The following is a 26,801-nucleotide window of genomic DNA, read 5'->3' on the forward strand; positions in this document are numbered from 1 at the left end:
ATGTTCTTCAAATCTTGCAGAACTTTTTATTATCTTTTTTTTTTTTTTTTTTTTAGTTGATTTGAACTATGGTTGCTGATGCATTTTTACTTGTTTTTTGTGCAGTGAACTGCTCTTTTATGTTTGCTGATTTTCTTGCCAAGTTTTTTTTAGAAACTGCATTTGATTAGTTGTTATTTGCTCATGGCAGTGAATTAATCAGTCATTGTTTTATGCTTAGTTGGTTTGTGATTTGATTTCATATTGATTGATTGGATGAACTGAGCTAACCTCTTCGTGCTTTTGATTGCTAATCACTTGGAAGTGATTTTGTTTTGCTACTCAGGAAATACACTGATGGAGGGGGAGTTATTCAGTTTGGTTGTTTTTGACTTTATGCAAAACTGTTTTTGTTGATGATGTTGTGCATGTTTTACTTAAGTCTCTTATTTGTGTTTTTGATTCATATGTGAAGTATATATCGAGTTTGATTGATAGACATAAGATTCATTGTAGTATATATCCCATTTCTGATTTTAATTAATTATCAGTCCTCTAGTTTTCAATTTCTAATGAAGTTTTATATTTTTTTATAATTATCTATAAAATAATTTAAATTTAAGTTGATTGTTGTATAATCCAAACCATTTGAAATTACTTCGCAAACATCTATTTGAAATTGTTTTAGTTTGAAAATAATCATTTTTGTTTCTTAAATTAGAACCTTAAAAATATGTAAATCACTTATTTATATTAATTAGCATTTATTGAGTTTATTTTGTATACAAATTCATCCATTCATTTTGAGACCCATTAGTTTGTATGGAAGAATTTATACAAGGAGTTTGTAAATATCGTATTATTCCTTTAAAAATGATTGGTTTGAAACTTTGATGAATACGATCAAATTTCATAATGGATTTTCAAAAGCTACTTGGATATATTTGGTTTTGAATTGTATCTAATACTTTTAATATTTTAACATATTCTTGATATAATATTCAAAATTATTTTCAAACTAACTCTTGATATAATATTCAAAATTGTTTTCAAACTACAGGTTAAAAAAAAAAAAAAAAAAACCTTAAATATGACTAATTTCTAGATTAAGGATTGTATTAAAAACTGTTTTTGAACACATTTGGACTCATCTCTATCAAACACAATTTCATAATATTTTTTTATTCTTTTTTTTCTAAAAATGTGTTTAATTTTTTTATAAATCGTTCTTACTTTTTCAACAAAAAAACAATTATTGTTTATATTATTTTGTTTTTTTGGATTTTTTACTTTTCTATTGTAGAAGAAGAGTTTTAATTTTAATTTTGACTTTATTATGATGGCGTAAAATTTGTATTTTATTAGTCAAGTCAAATGAATGAAAACTTGAGTTAATAACACACAATCTATTTGCCATTTTATTAAATAACAAATTCTCGATTAAGCTTTCGGGCGAATTTGACTATCATATTAAATATTTTAAAATCAATCATAAAAAAAAAAAAAAAAAACTACTTAAAAATTAAGCTTTGGCGAATTTGACTCTTTGAGGACCTTAAACCTTCATCTAATAACATAAATTTTTTTGCTATTAATTTTAAATGTTGAAATAACAGCATAATACAATTTGAAAAATATTATAAACTCATAATATACATTTTAACGATTCGTTAGTATGATTAACTAATGGCAGATCTTTTTGTTATTTACGAAACCTTAGGGGAATGTTTAATTACATTAAACCTTAGGGGTCTATGCTTTTAACTCTGGATTGTTTTTTCATTCTGGCTCCAGTCTCACTACATTTCACATCCATGGCCATCTCCACTTCATCTTTCATTCTATCTCAACTTCCCCCTTATTACGTTATTAATTCTTATTCTCTATTTTTGTCCATATCCTATTTGTCCTATTATTTAAGTTAATTTGCATTTATTTTATATAAATGTTATTCGGTGCAGAGGATAAAGTTGAGAGCAGGAAGTTCAAGCAGTTTGAACAATCAGGTTTCAATTTTGAATTATTTTTTATTTTATTTAAACATTAGAGTTATTATTATAATAGTTTATTCGAGAATTTTTCTTTTTCAGGTAATTTCGAAGCTTCAAAACAACGGTCGAGGTCCGCAAGTTTGCCGACGGAGAAAACTGGTAAGAAATTAAAGGGCTTTTTTTTTGTGTGTGTGTGTGTGTTTTTCAATTTTTATTTTTTTTAAAATTGAGATTTTTTTTTGGAGTTTCGTGCTCTTTTTTTATAAATTTTTGTGTTTTTCAATTTTTAATTTTTTTTTTTTAATTAAGAGTTGTTTTTGAGTTTAATGATCATTTTTCATAAATAAAGTTAGTATTTTTCGAAATTGTTTTTCATGTACATTATTATTATATTTTCCTGGATTTGAAAATAAAAAAACTGATGATATTGAATGCACCCTAGGTTTGTGGATTGCCTGTTAAAATGAGGTGCAAAAAATTTGGAAAAATTTTCTCTTTTGGTTGGATTAGTGGGAAAAATAAGGGGCTTTTTGATTTGTTAATCTGACGATAAGTTTCATCACTTAAGTTACATTTAGAATTTGTGTCATATCTCAAGAAAACTGTTTATTTAAGTTCTATATCCCTTGTTTTTCTTATCTTGAATGATGAAACAAGATTCAAATTAAGAAGTTTCATATGGTTATGCATTGTAGTGCTGGTCCAAGGTGAACTAGATTCGCCAGCTGAGATTTGCAGTGTACATTGGTGGATGTAATGACTTGTAGACTGTGATTGAATTGTTGGAATAGTCATTGTTCACATTGTTATCAACAGTTTGGATTTGATATTTGGATGACTCTTAATAAATGCAGAATTTAATTTGAATAGGTTGATTAGAAGCTTATTTAGTGTGCTTTTGCTCTGTCTGTTTATGGATGTTGAGAAAGCAGAATTAAACTTGAATGACTTTAGGATTGTCTAACATGTGTAAAATAATTGATATTTTTATTTCAATTCTCAATGTGAGGGTCATTAAATATCGGCATGTTCTGTAGAGATTCTGATACAACACGTGAAATGAAGGTTTATAATAAGAAGCGTGGGAAGAAACACCAGGGAATCAATTGTGACAAAGGGAGCAGCTAAAGTGTGAAGAAAAAGGAAAAAGGCAGAATAAACAGGTGGCGACAAATAAGTGGCTGAGAATAGAATTCTGTTAGGGAAGGAAATGAATAAAAGGGAGCAGCAGACGTTAAGAAGGCATCAAGAGAGAATTGAGTAAAAGGGGAGATAGCTGGCCCTCGAAGTCCAGCGTAGCAGTTCCATTTATTTTCTTGTTGTTTTTTTAATTGTATTCTGGTGTTAGGAAGTGTCCATACATGAATGTAGATCTGACTCTACCAGGAAATACATACTTGAAGTTCTAAATGTTTAGATTGTTCATACTTAATGGTAGAATATGTTGATGTTGTGAATTTGTGGATGATTGAATTAGTACAATAGAGTAGGTTCACAACAATTTGGTATCAGAGCACGTGTGTGGGTAATGGTAGCAACGAGAATGGAATCGAGACTTGAAAATGTGGAAAGAGAAGTGACGAAATTAGGGGTTGACATGGGAACGATTCGTGAATGTATGGTGGAAATACAAAGTTGGATGAGAAGAAAAGATGAAGAGGAAGCTGGGCGAGGTGAACCATCATCATCCAGGAACGTGAGAAACCAGGGTGGGGAGAACCAAAACGGGATCAGTGGATCTGGAAGTTCAGGACAGAATCAGAGTGAGGTAAGAGGACGTAAATTGGAGTTACCCATTTTTATGGGGGAAGATCCGTATGGGTGGATTTTTAGAACTGAGAGGTACTTTAGTCTAAATGGAATTTCAGATGAAGGGAAACTCACAGCTGCAGCAATATGTATAGAAGGGGAAGCCATTAATTGGTATCAGTGGATGGAGGTTAGAGCACCAGTTAACTCGTGGCCATCATTCAAACTCGCCTTAATTCAGAGATTCAGTGGATCCCAAGAAAGTAACCCCTACGAGACACTCATGGCCATGAAACAAACCAGTACAGTTGCGGAATTTAGACGCAGGTTTGAGGCGGTAGCTGCTCTGTTGGTGGAAGAGAAGGAAGAAATATTGAGTGCTGCGTTTTTGAATGGACTGAGGGCAGAGATTCGGGCCGAATTAAGGTTGATCCAGCCCAACACACTTCTTCAAATCATAGAGAGAGCCCATAGAGTGGAGGAACGCAACTGGGCTTTAGAAGAGGCAAAGAGTGGCCCAACAAGAACCAATAGGTGGAATGGGCCTAGTATGCATGTTGGACTAAATAACTTTGGATCCAGAAATTTTAACCCAACTTTTAACCCATTTACAACCCGACCCGATTCACTCAAATACCCAAACGCAAATGAATCCCTAAAATCAAATGCATCTTCAAATTCAGTCTCCAACGTGGGACGACGAAACACAGAGAGTAACACCATGGGTTCATCGATTCATTCTTCTCCCTGCAAACACGCGTCTACAACTTTCAGACCCTTCGACAGAGTTCATCCACAACGACATGATTTCCCTTTTCGAAAGATGACAGAAGCAGAAATATAACGAAAAAGGGAAAAAGGCTTGTGCTTCAAGTGTGAGGGGAAGTATTCCTTTGGTCATAAGTGTGGTGAGAAGCAATTTCAAGTAACTTTAGTTGAGGAGGAAGAAGAAGATCCGGATCCAGGTGACGTGGAAATCAGTGAAGCAACGATGGAAGAGCAAGGCCAAGGTAATGTTGAACTTTCTTTGAGTTCGGTTGTTGGAATTAATGGACCAAAAACAATGAAGCTGAAGGGGAGTATAATGGGTCAGGAGGTGATTATCTTGATTGACAGTGGGGCTTCCCACAACTTCATTAGTAAGGAGATTGTAGGAAAGTTGGGCATTGTGGTGACACAAACACAATCGTTTGGGGTGCGTGTTGGAGATGGATATAAGGTAAGGAGTGAGGGCGAATGTAAGGCAGTATATTTAGAAGTTCAGGAGGTATGGATAATTCAAGATTTTTTTCCTTTTGACATGAGTAGTGCAGATGTTGTCCTCGGTATGGCTTGGTTAGAGACGTTGGGTGAAACGACAATGGATTGGAGAAAGCAGGTAATGAAATTTCAGCTTGGTAACGAAATGGTTACTCTTTTAGGTGATCCGACGTTGAGTAAAACAATGGTTTCCCTGAAAGCAATGATCCAAACATTGAAGAGAAGGAAATGGCTATCTGGTCGCATTTGGGCAATTACAAAAACAATTGGATAAAGAAGCTAGTGTCAGTAGTGACCTGTTGTCAGTGTTAGCAAAATTTCAGTCTGTCTTTGTGCCTTTGCCGGGATTACCACCAAGTAGACCTCCGGATCATGCCATGCGATTAAATCCTGATGCCCAAACCCCAAACCTTCGACCTTACAGATATCCCTATTACCAGAAAAATGAGATTGAGAAAATCATTAGTGAGATGTTAGCTTCGGGGATTATTAAGCCGAGTATTAGTCCCTTCTCCAGTCTGGTCCTGCTGGTTAAGAAAAAAGATGGTGGGTGGCGATTCTGCGTTGATTACAGGGCACTCAACAAAGTAACAATCCCAGACAGGTTTCCCATTCCCGCCATTGACGAGTTATTCGATGAACTTGGAGGGGCCAAGGTATTCTCCAAATTGGAATTGAAGTCCGAGTACCACCAAATCAGAGTGCGACCAGAGGATACACACAAGACAGCTTTCCGAACTCACGAAGGGCACTACGAATTCCCGTTATGCCATTCGGGTTGACCAATGCACCGTCCACGTTCCAAGCCTTGATGAACGAGGTTTTTCGGCCATACCTTCGGAAGTTATACTGGTATTCTTCGATGAATTCTGGTGTACAGCAAAACAATGGACGACCACATGCGACATCTCAGTCTCACGTTTCAGACATTGCTAAAACATCAATTAGTGGCCAACCGAAAGAAGTGTTTTTTCGGACAACCTCAATTAGAATATTGGGCCATTCATTTCGGCACAGGGTTGGCTGTGGATCCCTCAAAGATTGAAAGTATTGTCAACTGGCCCCAACCGAAGGATGTGAAAACACACAGAGGGTTCCTGGCTTGACAGGGTATTACAGACGCTTTGGAAAAGGTATGGTAAGATAGCTCTTCCCTTGACTAATTTATTAAGAAGGATTCATTCATGTGGGGTGAGAAACCTCAGAAGCTTTCGAGGCTTTAAAATCTACCCTGACCATGTACCAGTGTTGGTAATGCCTGATTTCTCTAAACATTTCTCATTGAAACGGATGCATCAGGTTGTGGTTTGGGAGCTGTTTTAATGCAGGAAGGAAGGCCACTTGCTTTCTCAGTAAAGGGCTATCAGCAAATTCGAAACTCAAGTCGGTTTGATAAAGAGAAATGATGGCTATCTGATGGCATACGAAATGGAGACATTATTTGCTGGCCGACGTTTGTCTTAAACGGACCAGAAAAGCCTACATTTCCTGACTGAACAAAGTTTGCTGAATGAAAGCAGCAGAAATGGGTTTCAAAATTACTGGGGTTACAATTTGAATACAATACCGTCTAGGGCCAGAGAACAAGGCTGCGGATGCATTGTCCCGGCGGCCCGAGAATGTGGAGAATAACGCCATTTCAATGGCTGTTTCGGCGGATTCGAAGACTGGAAGAGGCCATCCAACAAGATGATAAGTTGCGGCGGCTGACCCAACAACTCATGGTTACCCTCCGGCCACCCTCATTTCAACTCAGGGGCAGACACCTTATGTACCAAAACAGGTTGGTTGTTCCGAAACAAGGCCCTCATATTCAAAACTTTTGCATGAATTTCACTCATCCCCGATTGGAGGCCACTCTGGATTCTACGAAAATACAAGCGCCTGATGAATGTGTTTATTGGATGGAATGAAGCGGGATATCCAAAATTATGTGAACTCTTGTGTGTGTGTCAACAAAACAAATATGAAGCATTGCGACCTGCTGGTCTCCAGCCTCTTTCTATTCCAATCCAGGTTGGGAAGATTCTCCATGGATTTTATAGTGGGGCTTCGAAAGCACACAATGTAGATACTATCCTGGTAGTCGTTGACAGACTCACTAAATATAGCCATTTCCTCACACTCAAACACCCTTATACGCCAAAGAAGTGGCAGCCGCATTCATCAAAGATGTGGTACGACTCCACGCTTTCCAAGGACGATTGTTTCGGATCGCGATCGAGTGTTCGTGAGCCATTTTTGGAAGAACTATTTAAGCAGGCTGGAACTAGCTTCATATGAGCTCAGCCTATCACCCCGCAGACAGACGGGCAAACGGGGGTGTTAACAGATGTTTGAAACTTACCTTTGCTGTTTTGTAGGAAATCAACCTCGGCAGTGGCCTCACTGGATTCCGTGGGCTGAATTCTGGTTTAACACTACTTACAACAGCTCCACGGGTATGAGTCCTTTCAAGGCTTGTACGGACGCGACCCTCCAACTTTGTTGAAATACACAGACCATAGCTCCTTGGTAGATGAAGTCAATCAGCAGATCAAGATCGCAACAGTATTATCCTGGAGCTTAAGGAGAATTTGCATAAGGCTCAAAACCGCATGAAAAATTCGACCGATGCGAAGAGACGGGATGTTCAGTTTGAAGTGGACGAATTTCATACCTTAAGCTGCAGCCCTACCGTCTGAAATCACTCGCTGCCCGCTGCAATGAAAAACTCAGTCCCGGTTTTATGGGCCATTCGAATCCTTGAGAAAATCGGATCAGCCGCCACAGATTAGAACTTCCAGATAGTGTTGGTATCCACAATGTATTTCATGTTCCCAACTCAAGAAAGCCAATTTTCCTCCGCAAACATTCAGCCTCTTCCCAATTCTAAATGAAGACCTAGTTTTAGTGTGTCGAACCAGAGGACGTGCTGAAATACGCAAGCTCATCAATGGACAAAGGGAAGTTTTAATTAAGTGGAAAGGGTTACCCCACCACGAGAATACTTGGGAAGAGTATGATGGCCTAAATTACCAATTTCCTTCCTTCCACCTTGAGGACAAGGTGGCTCTTCTTCGGGAAGGTATTGATACAACACGTGAAATGAAGGTTTATAATAGAAGCATGGGAAGAAACACCAGGGAATCAATTGTGACAAAGGGAGCACTAAAGTGTGAAGAAAAAGGAAAAAGGTTGAATAACAGGTGGCGACAGATAAGTGGTGAGAGAATTCTGTTAGGGAAGGAAGTGAAAAAAAGGAGCAACAGACGTTAGAAGGCATCAAGAGAGATTGAGTAAAAGGGGAGGGTCTGGCCCTCGAAGTCCAGCGTAGCAGTTCCATTTATTTTCTTGTGTTTTGTTAATTGTATCTGGTGTTGGGATGTCCATACATGAATGTAGATCTGACTCTACCAGGAAAACATACTTGAAGTTCGGAATGTTTAGATTGTTCATACTTAATGGTAGAATATGTTGATGTTGTGAATTTGTGGATGATTGAATTAGTACAATAGAGTAGGTTCGCAACAGATTCCGATTATGTATTTGGGAGTAGAATAAGTGAAAACAATACTCGCTGGAGATGGTAATGTCATATGATGTCACCATGGGAATTTTGCAGTGGACTTTAACAACTGCTTGCTATATATATTTCATGCTTGTAGATATTTGGCAACTGATGATTATAAAAGAAATTTAGCTTTAAATTCTTGATAAATACTTGAGCACATTAAGTCAGCGAATTGTGCTAATGGGTATTCTAGTTGTGATATGCAACTGGCATGATTCATTTGATCATGATCTGCTCGGATATCCTCTCAATTCAGTGGAAATTCTTACAGACAAATTTTGTTTGTTTCAGACAAAGAAGGATGACATGTTACTTAGAGGAGCAAGCGAGAAGATAAAGGAAGGGGGAAAGCTCTTGACCATGGACATTGAGAGGCTGTTGCTATCTGAGGATAATCAATTTGATTTTGTAAACGAGGTAGCTGCTGAGGCTAAAGAATATGTTGAGAGCAACCGAGATGCATATGGAGTAAGAAGAAGCTTCCTCTTGTGCTAAGCAATCTGTAATGATTTAGGTTCTACCGACCAGATGCATACGAGGAAACTGACCCTTTCAAGCCTGGACCTACTTTATTTAAAGAAGAATTCACATAAGCTTATGAAACAATATAATTGGATGCCTGCTACATGCTGAATTGTAATTTTAATGTCTTGAAAATCATTGCATGTCATATTATAAGTGGATGGTATCGTACTGATTTAGTGAAAGTTTAGCCAATTTAATTATTCATACAACAAGAATGCGATGTATAGAATGGATTGCCTGTACAAGGTACTTCTGATGCAAAATGAAGAAGTCTTTCTTCATGTTAATAAAAGGCAAATTACTCCACTTGTGGTGGTTGTTGCGTTTGCTCTGCTTGTTGAATCTGCAGCTGCAGCTGCTGAAATTTGCATTTGAGACTTGAACATGTTTGATGGCATCTCCGCTAATGGAACCAGAGGCAGCACCTCACAATTGCAAATCTCGATCATTGAGCCATCGGGTCATGAAAAAAACAACTGATCAACAGAGATTTCTCCCTCCTCGACTCTACACTTCACGTAATCCATCTTCATCTCTTTCAATGTTCTTTCCACTGTTATTATGCTCTCACACTGCCAACAAAAGCCAATTTTGTTAAACTGTTTCACACACACCCAACTTCATACTTGTGAAATTGTAATATGTGCATATAAGATAGAAGATTGAGAGAGAAATACCTGGAAGGAAATGTGGTTGCCCCGGATTAATGTGGTTGATGGTGGGCATTTTATCAGGATCTTCACATTTCAGGAGATGTATGCCAATGCCATGGTAATAGCCTATTTATATAATTTAAAAAAAAAAAAAAAAAAAAAAAAAAAAAAAAAAAAAACCAATGCCAAAATGCAAACACGAATCAATATTGAATGAGAAAAAAGATTAAATTGAATGACTATATATTTATTGTTTCTAACATAATTTCTCCACGCGCCATCAAAATCAAAAGAAGTACCTACCAATGGGTAGAAACCAGAACATTCTTGTAGAAATCAATAGATTTTTAACGGATCTATAAACAACCATGTTTTAAATCCGACTTGAGCCTTGACCCAATCAAGGGCTCGGGTCCCTGGTTGACCAGTCCAACCGATTAGATCGGTGATGTCATTATAATGATGTCAACTAAATCCAAAACGATGCCTTCCAAGAGGGTATTATTGACTTTTTAAAACTTATAAAGAAAACCCTAAATTCCTTTTATTCATTTTTCCCATTTCTTTCTCTCTTCTTCTACAGTCTCCCTTTCTTCTCCCCCTTGCATTTTTTTCAATCTACCTGGCTACCGTTTAGACCCCAACGGCGTAGGCTTTGTGGCTGCTCCACCACAATGTTGATTTCGTGGCTGCTTCGCCACGGTGTAGGCTTCGTGGCTGCTGGATCTATCTACCACGGTGAAGGCTTCGTGGCTGCTGGATCTATCTGCCACGGTGAAGGCTTCGTGGCTGTTGGATCTATCTGCCACGGTGAAGGCTTCATGGCTGTTAGATTTCATTTTTTCCATTTTTTTTTTCTTCTTCTTCTACCGTCTTGTTTCTTCTCTCCCTTGCATTTTTTTTTTTTTTTTTATCTACGATGGCTAGTTGGCTACTTGTGCATCTTGTTGACTTTTTGACATCTTTACCTAAGGTTTTCTCAAAAATATTGATTGGTTTGCAATTTGTTGGTTGGATTGTTTGGTATTTGTTGTAATCATTATTTTCCGTTTAACAATCCATGAATTTAAATTTTGAAACATTGGCTGTTACTATAAAATGTTGTGATATGTTAATAGGCATTTAAATTATGATAAAAATTGAAAATGGAGAACTGAAAATTGGAAAAGGGGAAATTGTTTTTAGGGAATTTTGGTGACTCGGTTGTGCCATCGGTCCGGTTGAACCGTCGGTTTGTCACTATTCCGCCGGTCCAAATCCGATTTATTCTTGGTTAATTGTTAAAAGCAGGTTCAGAAGGTTTTCAAACCAGTGTTGGTGCCGGCTCCAGGTCGAACCGGTTCGACCGATCGATTCGGTCCAGTCCGAGTTTTAAAACAGTGTAAACAAGAAAGATGTGATTCAAGGACTTGAGATGCAGAGGATTTTTCATGCCTTATTTTGGTTAAAACCAAAAGTTCATTTGAAGAAAGAGAAATACAGAGACCAGAAAGGAAAGTTTAAGACTATATTTTAGATTAGAAAGATTATAAGCTATGTGTATGACTTAGGAACAGTGAACAATATAGAGAGTGAGAATGTTTAGGAGAGTTTGATGGCCATCCTTTGTACCAATAAAATAGGAAATGACAAAATGAGAAAGTCTGACATTTGGACGAGATGGAAAAGCTTCAATCCAATGGATGTATATGTATTAATTAGTTTGGGTTTATATATTGTTTTTTATTTTATCTCCAGCTTTCATTTACTTGTATTTTATTATATTCTTATATTGTTGTTTGAAGAATTTATTGCTTTGATCAATTATTATTATTATTATCTGCAACAACAATATTACTCAAATCTAGGTTTTACATTAGGCTAACATAATATGTTTAAAATTATTTAGAAGTAAAAAAATATTTAAGAAAAAAGAAAGAAAAAGTACAACATTTTTTTATTTTTATAACTTTATATTAATTTTTAAGATTGCGTTAAAAGATTGGTTTTGACAAATATTTTAATCCATCATATTTTCCTAAATTTTAATTCTATCTTTTGTTTTGAAAAATAAAGAACTATATTAGATATAAAACAAATGGACCATTTAATAAAAAAAAAAAATTGTGTCACACAACAAATTTGTACATAATGTTATGTAAAATTACTCTTTATTATCATGTTATTTACTAATTTTATATAATGTTATTTTGATACGCAAAGTAATATTTATTGAATAATTAGCTGCCGAATACAGGTGGTGTGAAGCTGGCCTGTCATTCACAGAATAAATAGCTGAACTAGCCAGACTTAAACCACGTTCTGCCGTGTCATCATTCGTGCCGTGAATTGTAAATTGTAAATATCTTTATAGTGAGTTTATACGTGTAATAATACTTATGGCGTGTTTGGTTATCGGTAATCATCTTTTATTACTTAATTATCATATTTGATTGTTTAAGTATTATAAGATTCAAGTAATCTTTCAAAATCAATAGTATTTATTATTAGTAATATAAGAGTTAATCTGATTATCTTTATTTTCTTAGGTATTTTAAAATTACTTGATAATCTTAATTTTGTTACAATTTTATCTTTTATTATTAATAAAATTTTACGAAAATAATACATTTATTATCTAAACAATTTACAATAAATTTATGGACAATTTTAACCTCATGTTTAGGATTTTTAAGAAACTACCCTTTTACTTCAACCAAATTACCCAAAACATAGCCACCCCCAGCCACCACCCCAACCACCCAAGACTGTCGCTAACGACCAACCACCATTGTCGACAGTTATTGAAACGGCACACAGACAGCGAGATCTGGTCGTCCGTGCATCGGTAATTCTATTTTCAATAATGGATATGTGATTTATGGTCGAAAATGGCCAGATCTGGCCGTGATATGGTTGTTTCATAGCCATAGATCTAGTTGTGAAAAGGCTACGTCTTTGGTCGTGGAACTGGCATTGCCGGCACACAGTCGATCACATATAGCCGATCGTGCGCTATTCCGTCGACTGTCGGTAGTGGCTTAGGGTGGGTGGGGGTAATTTTGTTACAAAGTAAAGTTTTATATGGTTGGGGTGTTTTAGCAAATTTTCAAATATAGAGGGTTAAAAAATGATTCAAAAAATAATTTTATATTAATATTTAAAAAGAAATGTAATTTAGTAATTTATATACAGTAAAACCTCTCTATAGTCATAATGGTGGGACTAACTAATTTAATTAGTATAAGGAGGTTATAACTTAATGGAGGTGTAGTTACAAAAATTACAGTTTTGATTTCTTATTTTATAATTCATGTTCTAGTAGTGTAGTATTAGGATTTCAATTCATATTTTAGTAACATTAGGATTTCAATTCAACGCTTCGATTGCCTACTTTTGAGATGGATAAAAGATCGCTTCTTAGAACCAATAAAAATAAGTGTCATTGATAGAATTGTAAATACAGTTGATGTATGGTCAATTGATGTGAAGCCACAGACAATTGTCAATGGTTTTACGCACTGCAAAATTAGGACCATTAATGTCAATGAATTGTAAGTTACAAATGAAATGGATGAGGAGAATAAAAGAGTCACTATAGAATTGAGTGATCAGATTCGACAACTTCACTACACTAATAACAAAAAAAAAAAAAAAAAAAAAAAAAAAAAAAAAAAAAAAAAAACCAATGCCAAAATGCAAAACGAATCAATATTGAATGAGAAGATTAAATGTAATGACTATATATTTATTGTTTCTAACAGTAATTTACATTACCACGCGCCATCAAAATCAAAAGAAGTAGCCCTACAATGGGTAAGAAACCAGAACATTCTTGTAGAAAACAATAGATTTTTTAAAGGATCTATAAAAAGCCATGTTTTAAAATCCACTTGAGCCTGACCCAATCAAGGGCTCGGGTCCCTGTTGACCAGTCCAACCGATTAGATCGGTGATGTCATTATAATGATGTCAACTAAAATCCAAAACGATGCCGTTTCAAAGAGGGTATTATGACTTTTTAAAACTTATAAGAAAACCCTAAATTCTTTTATTCATTTTCCCCTTTTCTCTTCTTTCTACAGTCTCCTTTCTTCTCCTGCATTTTTTTCAATCTACCTGGTACCGTTTTAGACCCAACGGCGTAGGCTTTGTTCCATTTTTTTTTTTTTTTTTTTTTTTTTTTACAATTTGTTTTCTGCTTTCCATCTTTTTTCTTGTGTCTGTCTATCTACCGGTAGTTCTCTGCTGATTCTATCCCTGAGTTGTCTTTTCTATTGTGAAGTTCATTGTTTTTATTTTTTTTCTCTTTTTTTTTTCTTTTTTCTACGTTTGTTTCTCTTCCTTGATTTTTTTTTTTTTTTTTTTTTTTTTTTTTTTTTTTTTTTTTTTTTTTTTTTTTTTTTTTTTTTTTTTTTTTTTTTTTTTTTTTTTTTTTTTTTTTTCTTTTTTTGTTTTTTTTTTTCTTTTTTTTTTTTTTTTGTTTTCTTTTTTTTTTTTTTTTTTTTTTTTTTTTTTTTTTCTGGCGGCTCCCCACAATGGATTAGTGGCTGCTTCGCCACGGTGTAGGCGTCGTGGCTGCTGGATCTATCTACCACGGTGAAGGCTCGTGGCTGATGGATCTATCTGCCACGGTGAAGGCTCGTGGCTTGTGGGATCTATCTGCCACGGTGAAGGCGTCATGGCTGTTAGATTAATTTTTCCATTTTTTTTTCTTCTTCTCTACCGTCTTGTTTCTTCTCTCCTTGCATTTTTTTTTTTTTTTATCTACGATGCTAGTTGGCTACTTGTGATCTTGTTGACTTTTTGACATCTTTACCTAAGGTTTTCTCAAAAATATTGATTGGTTTGCAATTTTTGGTTGGATTGTTTGGTATTTGTTGTAATCATATTTTCCGTTTAACAATCCATGAATTTAAATTTGAAAATTGGCTGTTACTATAAAGTTGTGATATGTTACTACGATTATGTATTTGGGAGTAGAATAAGTGAAACAATACTCGCTGGAGATGGTAATGTCATATGATGTCACCATGGGAATTTTGCAGTGGACTTTAACAACTGCTTGCTATATATATTTCATGCTTGTAGATATTTGGCAACTGATGATTATAAAAGAAATTTAGCTTTAAATTCTTGATAAATAACTTGAGCACATTAAGTCAGCGAATTGTGCTAATGGGTATTCTAGTTGTGATATGCAACTGGCATGATTCATTTGATCATGATCTGCTCGGATATCCTCTCAATTCAGTGGAAATTCTTACAGACAAATTTTGTTTGTTTCAGACAAAGAAGGATGACATGTTACTTAGAGGAGCAAGCGAGAAAGATAAAGGAAGGGGGAAAGCTCTTGACCATGGACATTGAGAGGCTGTTGCTATCTGAGGATAATCAATTTGATTTTGTAAACGAGGTAGCTGCTGAGGCTAAAGAATATGTTGAGAGCAACCGAGATGCATATGGAGGTAAGAAGAAAGCTATCCTTCTTGTGCTAAGCAATCTTGTAAATGATTTAGGGTTCTACCGACCAGATGCATACGAGGAAACTGACCCTTTCAAGCCTGGACCTACTTTATTTGAAAGAAGAATTCACATAAGCTTATGAAGACAATATAATTGGATGCCTGCTACATGCTGAAATTGTAATTTTAATGTCTTGAAAATCATTGGCATGTCATATTATAAGTGGATGGTATCGTACTGAGTTAGTGAAAGTTTAGCCAATTTAATTATTCATACAACAAGAATGCGATGTATAGAATGGATTGCCTGTACAAGGTACTTCTGATGCAAAATGAAGAAAGTCTTTCTTCATGTTAATAAAAGGCAAATTACTCCACTTGTGGTGGTTGTTGCGTTTGCTCTGCTTGTTGAATCTGCAGCTGCAGCTGCTGAAATTTGCATTTGAGACTTGAACATGTTTGATGGCATCTCCGGCTAATGGAACCAGAGGCAGCACCTCACAATTGCAAATCTCGATCATTGAGCCATCTGGGTCATGAAAAAACAACTGATCAACAGAGATTTCTCCCTCCTCGACTCTACACTTCACGTAATCCATCTTCATCTCTTTCAATGTTCTTTCCACTGTTATTATGCTCTCACACTGCCAACAAAAGCCAATTTTGTTAAACTGTTTCACACACACACAACTTCAATACTTGTGAAATTGTAATATGTGCATATAAGATAGAAGATTGAGAGAGAAATACCTGGAAGGAAATGTGGTTGCCCCTGGGATTAATGTGGTTGATGGTGGGCATTTTATCAGGATCTTCACATTTCAGGAGATGTATGCCAATGCCATGGTTTAATAGCCTATTTATATAAATTAAAAAAAAAAAAAAAAAAAAAAAAAAAAAAAAAAAAAAAAAAAAAAAAACCAATGCCAAAATGCAAACACGAATCAATATTGAATGAGAAAAAATTAAATGTAATGACTATATATTTATTGTTTCTAACAGTAATTTACATTACCACGGCCCATCAAAATCAAAAGAAGTAGCCCACCATGGGTAAGAAACCAGAACATTCTGTGAGAAATCAATAGATTTTTTAACGGATCTTAAACAAGCCATGTTTTAAAATCCGACTTGAGCCTTGACCAATCAAGGGCTCGGGTTCCTGGTTGACCAGTCCAACCGATTAGATCGGGGATGTATTATAATGATGTCAACAAATCCAAAACGATGCCGTTTCAAAGAGGGTATTATTGACTTTTTAAAACTTATAAAGAAAACCCTAAATTCCTTTTATTCATTTTTCCATTTCTTTCTCTCTTTCTTCTACAGTCTCCCTTTCTCTCCCCTTGCATTTTTTTCAATTACCTGGCTACCGTTTAGACCCAACGGCGTGGCTTTGTGGCTGCTCCACCACAATGTTGATTTCGTGGCTGCTTCGCCACGGGTGTAGGCTTCGTGGCTGCTGGATATCTACCACGGTGAAGCTTCGTGGTGCTGGATCTATCTGCCACGGTGAGAGGCTTCGTGGCTGTTGGATCTATCTGCCACGGTGAGAGTTCTGGCTGTTAGATTTATTTTTTCCATTTTTTTTTTCTTCTTCTTCTACCGTCTTGTTCTTCTTCCTTGCATTTTTTTTTTTTTTTATCTACGATGGCTAGTGGCTACTTGTGCATCTTGTTGACTTTTTGACATCTTTACCTAAGGTTTTCTCAAAAATATTGATTGGTTGCAATTTGTTGGTTGGATTGTTTGGTATTTGTTGTAATCATATTTTCCGTTTAACAATCCATGAATTTAAATTTTGAAACATGGTTGTACTATAAAATGTTGGATGTTAATAGGCATTTAAAATGTAAAAATTGAAAATGGAGAACTGAAAATGGAAAAGGGGAAATTGTTTTAGGGAATTTGGTGACTCGGTTGTGCCATCGGTCGGTTTAACCGTCGGTTTGACTATCCGCCGGTCCAAATCCGATTTATTCTTGGGTTAATTGTTAAAAGCAGGTTCAGAAGGTTTTCAAACCAGTGTTGGTGCCGGCTCAGGTCGAACCGGTTCGACCATCGATTCGGTCCAGTCCGAGTTTTAAAACAGTGTAAACAAGAAGATGTGATTCAAGGACTTGAGATGCAGAGGATTTTCATGCCTTATTTTGGTTAAAAACAAAAGTTCATTTGAAGAAAGAGAAATACAGAGACCAGAAAGGAAAGTTTAAGACTATTATTTAGATTAGAAAATTATAAGCTATGTGTATGACTAGGAACAGTGAACAATATAGAGAGTGAGAATGTTTAGGAGAGTTTGATGGCCATCCTTTGTACCAATAAAATAGGAAATGACAAAATGAGAAAGTCTGACATTTGGACGAGATGGAAAAGCTTCAATCAATGGAGTATAATGTATTAATTAGTTTGGGTTAAATTGTTTTTATTTTTATCTCAGCTTTCATTTACTTGTATTTTATTATATTCTTATATTGTTGTTTGAAGAATTTATTCTTTGATCAATATTATTATTATCTGCAACAACAATATTACTCAAATCTAGGTTTACATTAGGCTAACATAATATGTTAAAATTATTTAGAAGTAAAAAAATATTTAAGAAAAAAGAAGAAAAAGTACACATTTTTTATTTTTATAACTTTATATTAATTTTAAGATGTCGTTAAAAGATTGGTTTGACAAATATTTTAATCCATCATATTTCTAAATTTTAATTCTATCTTTTTGTTTGAAAATAAAGAATATATTAGATATAAAACAAAGGGACCATTTAATAAAAAAAAAAATTGTGTCACACAACAAATTGTACATAATGTTATGTAAAATCTCTTTATTATCATGGTTATTTACTAATTTTATATAATGTTATTTTGATACGCAAAGTAATATTTATTGAATAATTAGCTGCCGAATACGGTGGTGTGAAGCTGGCCTGTATTCACAGAATAAATAAGCTGAACTAGCCAGACTTAAACCACGTTCTGCCGTGTCATCATTCGTGCCGTGAATTGTAAATTGTAAAATCTTATAGTGAGTTTATACGGTAATAATACTTATGGCGTGTTGGTTACGGTAATCATCTTTTTACTTATTATCATATTTGATTGTTTAAGTATTATAAGATTAAGTAATTTTCAAAATCAATAGTATTTATTTTAGTAATATAAGAGTTAATCGATTATCTTTATTTTCTTAGGTATTTTAAAAATACTTGATAATCTTAATTTTGTTACAATTTTACTTTTAGTATTTAATAAAATTTTACGAAAATAATACATTTATTATCTAAACAAGTACAATAAATTTATGGACAATTTTAACCTCATGTTTAGGATTTTTAAGAAACTACCCTTTTACTTCAACCAAATTACCCAAAACATAGCCACCCCCAGCCAAACCCCAACCACCAAGATGTCGCTAACGACCAACCACATTGTCGACAGTTATTGAAACGGCACCAGACAGCGAGATCTGGTCGTCAGTGCATCGGTAATTCTATTTTCAATAATGGATATGTGATTTATGGTCGAAAATGGCCAGATCTGGGCGTGATATGGTTGTTTCATAGCCATAGATCTAGTGTGAAAAGGCTACGTCTTTGGTCGGGAACTGGCATTGCCGGCACACAGTCGATCACATATAGCCGATCGTGCGCTATTCCGGAATGCGGTAGTGGCTTAGGGTTGGGGTGGGTGTAATTTGTTACAAAGTAAAGTTTTTATTGGTTGGGGTGTTTTAGCAAATTTTCAAATATAGAGGGTTAAAAAATGATCAAAAATAATTTTTTTATATAATTTAAAAAGAAATGTAATTTAGTAATTTATATACAGTAAAACCTCTCATAGTCATAATGGTGGGACTAACTAATTTAATTAGTATAAGGAGGTTATAACTTAATGGAGTGTAGTTACAAAAATTACAGTTTTGATTTCTTATTTTTAATTCATGGTCTAGTAGTGTAGTATTAGGATTTCAATTCATATTTAGTAACATTAGGATTTCAATTCAACGCTTCGATTGCCTACTTTTGAGATGGATAAAAGATCGACTTCTTAGAACCAATAAAAATAAGTGTCATTGATAGAATTGTAAATACAGTGATGTATGGTCAATTGATGTGAAGCCACAGACAATGTCAATGGTTTTACGCACTGCAAAATTAGGACCATTATGTCAATGAATTGTAAGTTACAAATGAAATGGATGAGGAGAATAAAAGAGTCACTATGAATTGAGTGATCAGATTCGACAACTTCACTACAATCATCGAATGAATATTAAGTCTTCTTCGAGTATCCAAATGAGCAAACAAATTGTATTAAGTTTCTTCGATTATCCAAAATGAGCAAACAATTGTATTAATGTCTTCTTCGATTACCAATGAGCAACAAAGTTATGCTTAACTAAAGGAGAAATCACTGTTGCAATTAGACAAGAAGAGAAAGGAAATAATCTAAAGAATAGTACATAAATACAAAAAGTCTTGTGTATGAAACTCTAAACATGCTTGAGAAACTAAAATATTGGTTTCAACAAGAAGGGATCCAGCTAATTAGTTTACGTACTTGTAAGGTAAAAGATGTGATAATAACTCTAAAGCATAAATCACTTGTCTCAAACAATTTTAAATAAATATTTTATTTCATTTAAACCTTTAATTTTACATAACATATATTTTTTGTAATATACAGATAATTATACTTGTAAAGGCAACTTCCTTAAGACGGGAATTAGAAAAATTATAACTTAACATGTAGAGTTTATTGTTATTTATCACATCCCAAATGGGACTAGAATTTTTTATAATATGCAGAGTTTATCCTATATAGAGTATACTATAAAGAGGTTTACTATAATATATCCATTAATTTATCCTTCAAAACTAAATAATCAATATAAATACCTACTAATTTATTATAACCTAATCAAATACATTTTTTAAACAATTTCTGTTAATCTTCAAGGTAATCTATATTTTTATTAATATAAATATTTACAGTAATATAACATTCTTGAACCAATACACCGTTAGGTAATATATCTGAAATTTATTAAAAATTAGGTGAAATTATAACATCTCTTTCGTTTAAAGTCAACCATCTGATCTAGTAAATAAGTTGGTAATTTTATGAAAAAAATATAATTAAAATTTTGTATCAAATATTAAAAGAGGGCGTCGTGAACATTCCATATTTTATAGTATTTTCAGAAAAATAAATGCATTTATAATTTACAGAAATTCGATGATACATATTCTAAAGAAAAATTAAGTGTAAAGTGTAGACAAGACAGGAGCAGTACAGAAAGTGACAATCCAATCTCATGAATCGTAAGAAAATAATCGGTTAAATCAGTTATGAGGCTTTCCTTCACTCCTCTTATCCTTTCTTTAACCCAACTCATCACCACCACTAACTCTCTTCTTACTCTTTTCTCTTCCCTCTCAACTCTCTGGTGCTCCAACTCAGTAAGTCAGTCAGTCTTAATGGCGTTGCTAAGCCAACAGTACTTACAGAGGTTTCTCTTATCCAAGCTCAATTACAAATCTAACTTCAAGCCCGCCAACAAAACCAATACTGTAACTGCTACAAGAGCTAAAACTCTCAGCGTCTCCGCGATTGCAATCGACGCGCCCTCTTCTTTGAGTGGCGTTGCCGGTATCCGATGGGGCTCCGCCAGTTTGCAGGGCCCGCGTGAAGAGATGGAGGATGATCTTGTTATACAATCCGATGGCCTTGATGGGTTCTCCTTTGCTGCTGTTTTTGATGGCCACGGTGGTGTCTCTTCTGTCAAGTTTCTTCGGTTTGTCTATTTCATAACTCTCATGGGTCTCTTTTTCTTAGTTTTGTGCTTTACAAATCATCATATTCGATCATGTAGTTTATTTCCATTACTGGGTAGTTCTCCGATTAATCAAGTTTACTAGTAAAACTAGTTTAGGTGCTTCAATTATGTTGCAATTGTATAAAGGGTCTTCTCGTTTGACTAAGGTTGAAATTTCCTGGAAAGAATTAGATTTCCAGCTTGAACTACAACCTTTCATTTTACAAATGTAATGTTTGATGTTACATGACAGAGTTCATAACTAAGATTCAGCACTACCCTTTATTTAAAATAAATGAACTGCTAATTTATCGATGTATTTGTGGATGGTTTCCATGTTACAAGAAAGTCTTCTATGATTTGTAGGATGCTTTAAATTTGTTGAGTGCTGAATCTCATATATTTTGTGGTGTTTAGCGGCATTTGAACGGAATAGGAATGAAAAATCAATATGGAATTAATTCAATTGTATAATTTTCTTTTCATGTTGTTCTTAATCTGATTTTCCAACACAGGGATGAGCTATACAAAGAGTGCGTTGCAGCTTTACAAGGTGGATTGTTATTGAGTGGAAAAGATTACAATGCAATTAGAGAGGCCTTAGAGGAAGCTTTTCAAAATGCTGATAAGAAATTGTTGAGTTGGTGAGCCGATAGATTCTTTATGCTGTGGCACTGTTCTTTTCTTTGAAGATATATGCATACAGTATGTACTCTCAATATAATTGTATATTCTAAATTATTGCATTGAAGGTTTAGATGGTGTTTCATTTTGTAAAGGCTTGAAATGAATGCGGAGGAAGACGAATCCGGAGCAACAGCCACAGTTATGTTGATCGGAAAAGATATGCTATTTATCTCACATGTTGGCGACTCATGTTTGGTACGGATCCAAAGTTTGTGCTGGTTATGATGCTCTGGGCCTCATTTTTTGCTAGATAAAATCTGTGGAATCAAATAGAAACATATGCCTTCAATTAATATTTTGATGCAGGTACTATCTCGTTCTGGAAAAGCAGATATACTAACTAATCCTCATCGGCCTTATGGAAGCAACAAGGTCTCTCTTCAAGAAATCAGAAGAATCAGAGAAGCAGGTGGATGGGTGTGTTTTTCTATTCTTCAAATTTTGTTTTTACTTCTTACATTTTCCTTCTCTTCTAGTGGCCAATTCTCTTTGAAGTGAAGAGGAATTGCAGCATTAAAAAATGATGCAGGATCTGTTAAATTGTGCGAACATAGTTGCTTGATGTTCTTGTTTGTACAGTTTCTGCATACCTCAACTTGTCATTCTTCTTCAGAATCTAAATATCCAAATATCTTTAGGCTATACAGAGGCGTATTTTCTTGTATGCCACTCATTTGTTTTAAATCTTTAACTGGCTTCTTTTCTGAGCTACTAGGGTCTTTGACAGTACGGAATCAAAACCTCTTATATACTTATGATTTGTGTTTTCCCTTGTCATAAACTCCATGGTTCCCTTGATGCTCATATTCTAACTTGCATTACGTGGCTGATGGTAGTTCACATGTAAACTGTCTATAGATTGTCAATGGGAGGATTTGTGGAGACATTGCCGTATCTCGTGCTTTTGGTGACATCCGGTTCAAGACAAAGAAGAATGAGTGCGTCCCTTTATGCTTTTTGTTCAATTATTGACTGTTACTATTTCTGAAAATTGAATATAATCTGTTTGCTGTATACAAATTTCAATGATTTGGGATGTTTTACTTGTGCACAGGATGTTGAAGAAGGGTGTTGATGAAGGAAGATGGTCTGAAAAATTTGTTTCTCGGTAGGTATTTTGTCTAAAGTTTCTGATTATTTAATAATTGGATCAACCTCATCACAAGGGAAAATCGGAGCAGACATAAAAATTTAATATGCTTACCCTGTGGTCAACTTTGAATTCCATCATATGGGTTGTATTTTGAGGTTCAACTTGCCTAGCTTAAAGGCATAACACCAGAAGGAAGATGGAGTTTTGTCTAGTTTTTTATAGTCTGAAACTGATTATGGTTCTTTTACTTTTACTTCAGAACTGCTGATTGAGTGGTTTAAGCTTGATTAAGATCGAGACACACAGATATTGACAAGCATATAAATTATATCTATAACAAATGACCAGCATATAAATTATATCTATAACAAATGACCGAGCTGTTCTCACTTTCTATTGACTTAATAAATAATGACATATGCTAGACAGAGTTTCAGCAATTTATATTTCTAATTCAGGTTGATCAGAACTAATGCATCATCAAGGAAAATTTGCCAAGTTATATTGTCTCAAGATTAGCTTCAGCTATTTTAATTGATATGTAGCATGATTTTATATTAAGTTGCAAAACTATGTGGTATTTTATAGTAAAATAATACTCACAGACACTTTTGGACTTACAACATTGTTTTGATTATGAGTACATTCTTTGTATTGTATAGAGTGAAACTCAACAAGGACCTGGTTATTGCGTTGCCAGATATTTTCCAAATAGATCTTGGGTTAGATGCGGAATTTATACTGTTGGCATCTGACGGATTATGGGATTACATGAACAAGTTTGTTATTCAACCCTTCTGTCTTGGTTCTTTAAATATTCCTGAAGTGCTCGCTAAGTAGTAGGCAGTATTTTTGGTAGCTCAAAAGAGACCACTTATGTGTTAACTATCTATGTTTCAGCTCAGAAGCAGTTACTTTTGTCAGGAATCAGCTTCAGCAACATGGAGATGTACAGGTAATCATTCTGCTTCGTACTGATGTTTTGCTCCATAACAGTCTCGTAATCAGAACACTTTTTTAATTCTATATCTCTCTGTTGTTGAATGATCTTGTGACCATGTTCGGTGTTCATTTTCCTCTCTTCTGATTTCAGGTAGCTTGTGAAGCACTTGCACAAGCAGCTCTGGTAACGTGGAATATTTCTGTGTTGCCTTTTTTTTCAACACAAAATAGTCATATTGTACTTGGTAACTTATACATTCTGGAATTGGAAATGTTCTGCAGGACCGACATTCCCAAGATAATGTCAGCATTGTCATTGCCGACTTAGGGTATGCCCATGTCTGTACTAGTCTGATTTTTCTTTTATGCTGCTGAACTGAGACATCATTGTTGATTTGCAACCTAGCTTAAGCTATAATTTGCAAATTTGATATTAATTCAAAATAAATTTCTATAAAATATCACCTACCCAAAATGTGAAAATAAGTTCATTGCGAAAAATTAATCTGCAGCATTTGGATTTCACTTATAAATGGAATGTTCTCTAGCTGCACTCATTTTATCACTCTCGTTGCTCTTTTTGTAGTATCATCTATTTTTATGTAAAGTGAAAAAGAATTTTGTCACCCTGAATTAATTACTACATTTTCCCTTGATGTTTAATTCATATTAATAAAGGAGACTCTAAAAAAGCTGAAAATAGTATCTTCAGACTTAGGCGTAGGTTGTGTGTCCACTCCATGGATGCACAGCTTCATTAATTCCCCCCAGTTCTGTATTATAATTGAAATTGGTACAGAAAAAGTTTGTTGCTGCATACTTGCTCATTCTTGGGCATTCCAAACAGAAGAGTTCGTCAGCTTCACATCTAAATATTATTGAACTGTCGGGAAAATGAAAAGAAAGAAGGCAACATAATCTCAAATGTATTTGTTTTTCTTTTCTTTTTTTAATGCATGGTAAATAATGGATTATTTCAATTGGAAACCAAATGGTCCTTGATGTGTCCAGGTCAGACACATACAAGCATATTCTATCTTCATGCCTTCCTATTTACTTCTTACTATGCCATACTATTTGTCTAACCTTTTGTCTGTTCTTGATTTTGACTCGCACTCAGGCGGACAGACTGGCAAAATCTACCACTTCAGCAACAAAATATTGTGTATGAATTCGGGCAGGCTTTTGCTACCATTGGAATTGTGTCGCTTGCAATATGGATGTCATCTCAGCTTTCTTTATGAATGTGAGGGCTTCTGAAAATGTATACATTCACATAGATTTAATTCTTTTGCCTATATAGTTAGTTGTACTAGTCTCGTCCCTTCATAATATTGCTTTAGGTGATCTCGAACGATCTCAAGGAAAAAAAAAAACATATTATTCACGTTCTATTTCTCTCATTTCATCTTTGAAATTCATAAAATGATCATTACTGTGAATATGCATGCACGCGAGACACGCATTTCATGCATATACAGTTCTTCAGTTCTCCGCTCAAGTTTTTTTATAAGATTGAAGGAGATACTTGGCAGTAATGGCCAATGATGTTAATATAGATGTTTTGCTACTTTTGAAGCAAATGGATTTTGATCCATTTCCAACCAATTTCAACAACATAACATACTCCGAAAATCAAGTAGAATTTCAGCCAAATTAAAAACATAACTAAATCACACTTATTTGCAAATCTACATCAAGACAAGTAGAAATACTTCAAGCTTAAAGGATTACTCCACCAACTTGAATTGATTCACCATCAAATCTCTTTATCAAGTCATGGATAAAGAATGTACACTCAAGAATACAAAAGTTCTCTAAAATGGATAAACCAATTTCATATATTTCATAAGCTAATTGTTACAATGAAATAGTTGTCCTTATATTGACAAATACAAGGATAAACAAGTAATTGACAAATACAATAAAATGAAAAAAGTTAACTATTATTACAAGTCATTCATTGAAAAAGCAAGGTCATGTCTATTTAATGCAAAGAGACATAATTCCCTAATTTTAGGATCTATGTCTTTAACCACCCCATTAGTTGACATAAGTTTACTTCATTAGATCAAAACTTGATTAATGATTCTAATTAAGTCTTCTAACAAGAGTGTAAGAATTTGGGCCTTAAGAATCATGCAAATGGATCCAATAAAGGTTCATGTAGATTTTTCACTTTGGAATAAGGCTTTGGCCGGATTGGACATTTTCAACACTTGAGCTTCTTTCTTGGTGAGCTTGAGCTTCCCTTGTTGAGTTTGAGTTTGGAATGGTTTGAGCCGAAATATTTGGACTCTCTCCCTCCTTAGAACTTGTTTGGACCGAATTTTCTCCATTACTTTCCACACTCTATAATCCAAGTGTTTTAGGATTTTGAGTGAAATTCTTCCATTCAACCGAATAAGCAAGTGTTTTAGGACATGCAATTCCTTATCCACTCATGTTTGCAAGTGTTTTAGGGCTTGTAAACGTATCAGATTTCTGGGGAATTTTGGTCTTTATTCACTTTGCCTAACTAGTACTTTGGTTGAATGAGTGGGAAGGGATTCTGAATCATGATAATATTAAAACTGCCTTTCATTAATGCTAATTTTAGGACTTTCAGAAAATAGGATTCTGGTATGGCAGATCTTTTTGCAATCTTTTGCCTACTTTAATTTAGATTTTGGCGCTTTAGTATCCTTAGCAATATATCAAGGTTATTACACAAACATTAATGCTAATTTTAAGGTTAGGCATTATTATTAAAGGAGTATTATGAATTAGGGATAATTCTTTTCTAAAGAAATGGACTAAAAAAGATTTTAAGCTTTAAAACCCAAAAAAAAAAAGTGTCAATACTACCAATTATGACCATTAGAAAATAACATAAATTAAAGTTATGAAAGTAGCTTCAACCCATTGAGTGAGGTCCAATATGATAAATAACCCCATTTTAATTTTAGTTTTATAATTTTCTTAATTTTTTATTAGAAATTTTACTTTTTTTTTTTATTTAATTTATGCAATATTATTACCTTTCAGGGTGAAACAATGAAAATCTATTGATGTCTGCCACCTCTTTTTATGAATACCAAAATTCACCCCATTATCCAC

The 26,801-nt window shown here is 34.5% G+C and overlaps 2 protein-coding genes and 1 pseudogene across 2 annotated transcripts; 2 read left to right on the forward strand and 1 right to left on the reverse strand.

Moving 5' to 3' along the window:
• Nucleotides 1-9,125, forward strand: part of LOC116125871 — a 28,829-nt pseudogene extending 19,704 nt beyond the window's left edge.
• A 6,292-nt stretch (nucleotides 9,126-15,417) lies between these two features.
• On the reverse strand, nucleotides 15,418-18,591 carry LOC116125872. The gene is made up of 5 exons (XM_031411589.1): nucleotides 18,587-18,591; nucleotides 17,245-17,298; nucleotides 16,170-16,256; nucleotides 15,905-16,010; nucleotides 15,418-15,798 (listed from the first exon to the last, which is right to left on the reverse strand). Exons 1-5 carry the CDS (start codon nucleotides 18,589-18,591, stop codon nucleotides 15,418-15,420), a joined length of 633 nt encoding a protein of 210 aa, XP_031267449.1.
• A 1,933-nt stretch (nucleotides 18,592-20,524) lies between these two features.
• Nucleotides 20,525-25,094, forward strand: LOC116125937 (protein phosphatase 2C 57-like). Its single transcript, XM_031411656.1, has 11 exons — nucleotides 20,525-20,959; nucleotides 21,496-21,624; nucleotides 21,760-21,862; nucleotides 21,974-22,084; nucleotides 22,526-22,605; nucleotides 22,722-22,775; nucleotides 23,423-23,539; nucleotides 23,661-23,715; nucleotides 23,854-23,886; nucleotides 23,985-24,031; nucleotides 24,823-25,094. The coding sequence occupies exons 1-11, from the start codon at nucleotides 20,643-20,645 to the stop codon at nucleotides 24,944-24,946; spliced, it is 1,170 nt and encodes a 389-aa protein (XP_031267516.1). The 5' UTR covers nucleotides 20,525-20,642; the 3' UTR covers nucleotides 24,947-25,094.
• Nucleotides 25,095-26,801: the final 1,707 nt, after the last annotated feature.

The sequence above is a fragment of the Pistacia vera genome, unplaced genomic scaffold (assembly GCF_008641045.1).
Source record: "Pistacia vera cultivar Batoury unplaced genomic scaffold, PisVer_v2 Contig173, whole genome shotgun sequence".
Lineage (NCBI taxonomy): Eukaryota > Viridiplantae > Streptophyta > Magnoliopsida > Sapindales > Anacardiaceae > Pistacia > Pistacia vera.